The sequence below is a fragment of the Anarhichas minor genome, unplaced genomic scaffold, assembly GCF_050575085.1.
Source record: "Anarhichas minor isolate MPS153535 unplaced genomic scaffold, ASM5057508v1 ptg000074l, whole genome shotgun sequence".
NCBI lineage: Eukaryota > Metazoa > Chordata > Actinopteri > Perciformes > Anarhichadidae > Anarhichas > Anarhichas minor.
Genome location: NW_027466520.1, coordinates 152501 through 157500, shown reverse-complemented (window position 1 = coordinate 157500; position 5000 = coordinate 152501). Strand labels below are relative to the sequence as shown.

The 5000-nt window shown below is 41.1% G+C and overlaps 1 protein-coding gene across 1 annotated transcript in view; it reads left to right on the top strand.

The window, feature by feature from the left end:
* LOC142937551 (sodium channel protein type 5 subunit alpha-like) overlaps positions 1-5000 on the top strand; it is an 81015-nt gene that overhangs the window by 52018 nt on the left and 23997 nt on the right. Inside the window, exon 16 of the mRNA XM_076080536.1 lies at positions 3023-3146. Coding sequence (XP_075936651.1) covers positions 3023-3146 — 124 coding nt within the window. The remainder of the gene's footprint in view (positions 1-3022; positions 3147-5000) is intronic.

Below are 5000 nucleotides of genomic sequence, written 5' to 3'. Positions count from 1 at the left end.
GATTCAAGGAATTTACGACCACATTTAAGCCACTTTAAGAGTGTGTGTGAGTGTGTGAGTGTGTGTGTGTCCGTCCGTCCGTCACTCCGCTCTTCCTCAACAATGCATTAAGTATTAATAGAACACACACACAGAGGAATGATAAGTAGCTGCAGGATGTGGTTTCAGTGTCTGTGACTGTAGAGATGACGGACATGCCAGCCTGCTTTCAACACATGCTCTGTGCTGAACACACACACACACACACACACACACACACACACACAGATTAACCAGCTTCGATCCTGGAGTGAGTCTCTGTTTCTACAGTAACTGCAGGTCTCCTGTTGAATGTAATCCAGTAGCTTCTCGTTCTCCTTTAAACCAGTGTGAAGGTTTCGATTGCCTCTGCATGGCTCTCAACATGGCGACAGCTGAGGGCGTGGCTACAGCCGTGCAAAAGAAGTGCTCTATAAATAACATTATTATCATTATAATCATTATTATTCTTGATGGTTTAGTCTTGTTCAGGTGTTCTTCATGTGTGACTGACAGCGTGCCGACATCTCTAGATTTGTTCCAGACGTAGATGATCATCTCGGCAGCCTGTTCTGCAGCTTCCTCCCTAAATACTGGACCAATTTCAGAAAACCATTCTCCGCATCTCTGACTCACTGAGACACAAAGATGAGCTGAAAAATAACAAAGTTACCCTTTAAGTAAAAGTAGTATTACCACAGTCTAGAAATACTCTGTTACAAGTAAAATACCTGCATTCAAGATGGTACTTAAAGTCAAAATGTCTTTTTAACTATTTCACATCACTTCCTCCGTCTTGTTTTACAATATATGCAAAACAAATAAAATCGGTTTCTACTTTTATATCTAAATCCAATCATATTTACTCCTTTTAAAACAAAACATGACGTAAGCTAGTACCAAATACTTTCAACCAGTGACATCATGACATCCATCATGAAGGTGTGGGCGGAGCCTTAATCCTCCGTATCTCTACTCTAAGCCCGCCCACTTTCCAATCAAATGCGAATGATTTGATTTTAAATCCCTCTTGTAACTGTTCACCATCAAATATTCTGTTTCACTGGCAGACGACAACCAAAAGCTTCATGTGTTAAAGCTGCATTCTCTCTAGTGTCCACCAGGGGTCGACTCCTCTGGTTGTATAGAAGTCTATGAGAAAATGACTCTACTTCTCTCTTGATTTATTACCTCAGTAAACATTGTGAACATGAGTTTATGGTCTCAATCTCTAGTTTCAAGTCTTCTTCAATACAGCATGATGTTCATTTAGTACATTATGGTCCATTTAGAGTCAAACAGACCATAAAGCAGGGGATGCTTTAGGGCGTGGCCACACGGTGATTGACAGGTCTCTACCAGAGACGTATACGGCGTCTCTACGTCACTCCTCCTCAGTCCAGATATGGTCACTTCCTGTTCACTGGTTGCAAAAAATAAAATAAAAAAGATGGCGACGGCTAAAATATCAAGAATCGAGACTTCAAAACCTCTTGAAACGTCATTGTTTTACTTTGATAAAAAGGTAATCTGATTACATGTGATTTATTGTTTAACAGGCCCTGAGTGTGTTTCACTGTCTTCAGCTCTTCTGTGGCTGCACAATAGAAACAGTTTATGAATAGAAATACATTTAAACCTCTCATTATGGACGTCAACTGTCTGGGTTTCAGCCCAAGGCTGGTGTGTGTGTGTGTGTGTGTGTGTGTGTGTGTGTGTGTGTGTGTGTGTGTGTGTGTGTGTGTGTGTGTGTGTGTGTGTGTGTGTGTGTGATCTACATTATCCAGTCTGTGTGTGCACATCTTTTCACGTGGACGTGTGTGTCAGAGATTAGGTGTGTATTTATGTCCGTTTGGCTTCACCTTTGCGTGTGTGTGTGCGTGTGTGTGTGTGTGTGTGTGTGTGTGTGTGTGTGTCCAAGGCTGGCATTCGTCACAGCGGCCGCTCTCTGTTCCCAGACTCTGAATGTATTCATGAGTTAGCTGTTGACTCAGGTAGTTGGTTCACCTGTCCACACACACACACACACACACACACACACAGGCACATGTACTGTACACACACACACACACACACACACACACACACAGGCACATGTACTGTACACACACACACACACACACACCCCTGCTGTGTCTTTGTCCAACACAACTTGCCAAATTTCCCTCCTCAGCTCGCAGCAGAAAACCTGCCTCCTATCCCTCCATCTCCCTCGTCCCTTTGTAAAGTTAAACTCCCATGATGCTTAGCAAACAGGGCCCTTTGAAGTCAGCTGAGATGGGGGGGGGGGGGGGGGGGGGGGTTTCCTGACGTGGATTTTTGTCCAGATCTCAGACTCAAAGTGAACAGACGGCAGTTCTCCTGGCGGAGGGAGAGTTTGGACGGTGAAGCTGGTCTCTGTTTTCTCAGCCAGGATTCCTGTCGTTTATGTAACGTTCAGTCTGACTCATTCAGCAGAAACACCACACTGTCCTCAAATATACCTGAGAAACACTGATACTACCTACTGTACAAGTACTGTCAAGTACTGCTGACAAGTACTGTGTGTGTGTCTCTAAAGCCTCATATGTATCAGTCTTTAGAGCCATGCAGCTACATCTCTGTACAAAACTCTGTGGTGGAAAGTACATTTACTCAAGTTCTGTACCTGAATACAATGTTGTCTCGGCCGAGGACTTGACCCGGGACTTGTCCGACTTGATGGTCTTGACTTGGGTCTTGATTCAGGATTTGATGGTCTTGACTCGGGATATGATTCGGGACTTGACAGTCGTGACTTAGGTCTTGCCTATTTTGTCTTGGGACTTGATGGTCTTGACTTTAGTCTTGTCAGTCCTGACTTGGGACTTGACTTAAGACTTGACTTCAGACTTGACTTAAGACTTGTCAGACTTGATTTGAGACTTGTCAGTCCTGACTTGGAGCCACAGACTGGATCACTAGATAACACTGGTCAGTGAGAGTCGGGTGGATCTGATTGTTTGTTTCCTGTTGTTTCATTCAGCAGAAAGACGTCATCAGCCTATCAGAGGGCAGCACGGTGGACCTGAGGAAGCCTGGAGAGGAAGAGGACGAGGACTCAGAGACGGCTGAAGAGGCCATGGAACCCGACAACTGCTTCCCAGACTGTGAGTGTACATGCACACGCGCACACACACACACACACACACACACACACACACACACACACACACAGTGTCAGAGACAGAAACGTGGTGCTGAAACAATTAGTCGATTAATAAACCATTTTGATAATTGATTTAAAGGGCCAGTGCATAGCATTTAGCAGGATCTATTAGCAGAAATATAATAGTCATAATATTCATGCATTTTGTATTAGTTTATATTTAACTGAAACTACGGATTGTTGTGTTTTCGTTAGCTCAGAATTAGCCCTTCATATCTACATACGAGTCCGCCGTGTTAAATATGACGTTGTCATTGGTGCATGACGATAAAAAAATTTGCAATAGTAGTAAGAGATAATTTGAAAATAAAAAACGAATCTGATAAACTAACAAACATTATTAGAGTAAGTTAAAATGTGTCTGTTGTTAAGTGATATTTAAATTGTACGATTGTGCAGGGATGTGTTCAAGTAACCACACTGCTCGATGTCATTAAATACTTTTAATGGTCGTATATCAAAAAGAAATGTCAACTACCCTCTAAAATATCAGGATTTTTGCTTTTTTTCCTCCATTTCCTCTGGTATTTTCTATATATTGCGACATCTTTGTTGACTAAAATAACAATTGATTGGTCAGAAAGGGAAACAATAGTTTAATTACAGTGCAACAGAAATGAGTTATTAGGTATTAATTTAAAAGACCGATCCAAAGAATTCACATTACATCTTAAAACAAAATATATATAAAATAGCTACATAAAGTCAGGATGTTGATGATTGATTTTCTGATTTAGCTTCAAATAGAAGTTTTAGAATAATGAGTCAGACTTCTTCACTTCCATCTCTCCTTCCAGATTTGAACAGATTTTGGTGTTTTTTTCGGGGTTGATGAAGTTCACCTCAAAATCTAGTTGGATCATAAAAGTTCTGCAGAATTGCAACGAGTCAGCAAGTTGACAAACATGTGTCTTTTACCTGTTAATGTTTTGAAGCCGTAAGCACATGGCTTCCACTCGTCTCACCAGCCGCTTGCCCCAAAACCTTCCCTTAGAGATTTATGGTCCTGCTCTGACTAACCCAGGTGAGAGGCAAACACCTTGTTTTTGCTTCCTGACTCAGCAGTTTGCCTGCTGGAGCCCAGAGATTTGTCTTAGACCCAGTTTAGCTCAGCTAGTGGCCACGACACAGAGACATAGGAGAAAGAAGTGGAGTACTATTGGACGACCAACAACCAATGAAATGCCAGAAATGAGATAAGATCCCCAGAGAGCTGAGATAACCCAAAGAACTGCAAGAACATTTATTTCTGTTTCTATGCAGATGACACGCAGCTGTATATCTACAAACTACCCAGTTATGTGAGCTCTGTTGGGAAGGTTTCATCAGATAAACTGAGCAAAAACTGAGCTACATATGTTAAAATCATACGATAGAGGTGCTAATTAGACACAAAAGAGGAGGCGCTTAACAAGTCTTATATCTTTGGGATCTGTTCGTCCTCTTTGAACATCTGAGCATTCGACACATTTAAAGTTTTTCATCAGACTTATGTTCAGTTTCTGTTGACGACTGAAGAGTTAATCTTTCATTTATTGTCTCAACAAAACCCTGAAACATTTTGGTGTATAAGACGATGAAAAATAGGAATTTATATTTTTAATCTGTCTGTTTGAGTTTTCTAACTTTTCAAAGAAGACAAGATCAGTTAATTTGTACTTATTTTGTTTTCTCAGTAGGTTATTATTTTAGGATATTGATTTAATCCATAATTGATTAAGTTGTTGTAGACGTTAGGATGTACAAATCACATGATGTGAATGTGTTGGATTCTCTGAGATATCATTCTGACTAT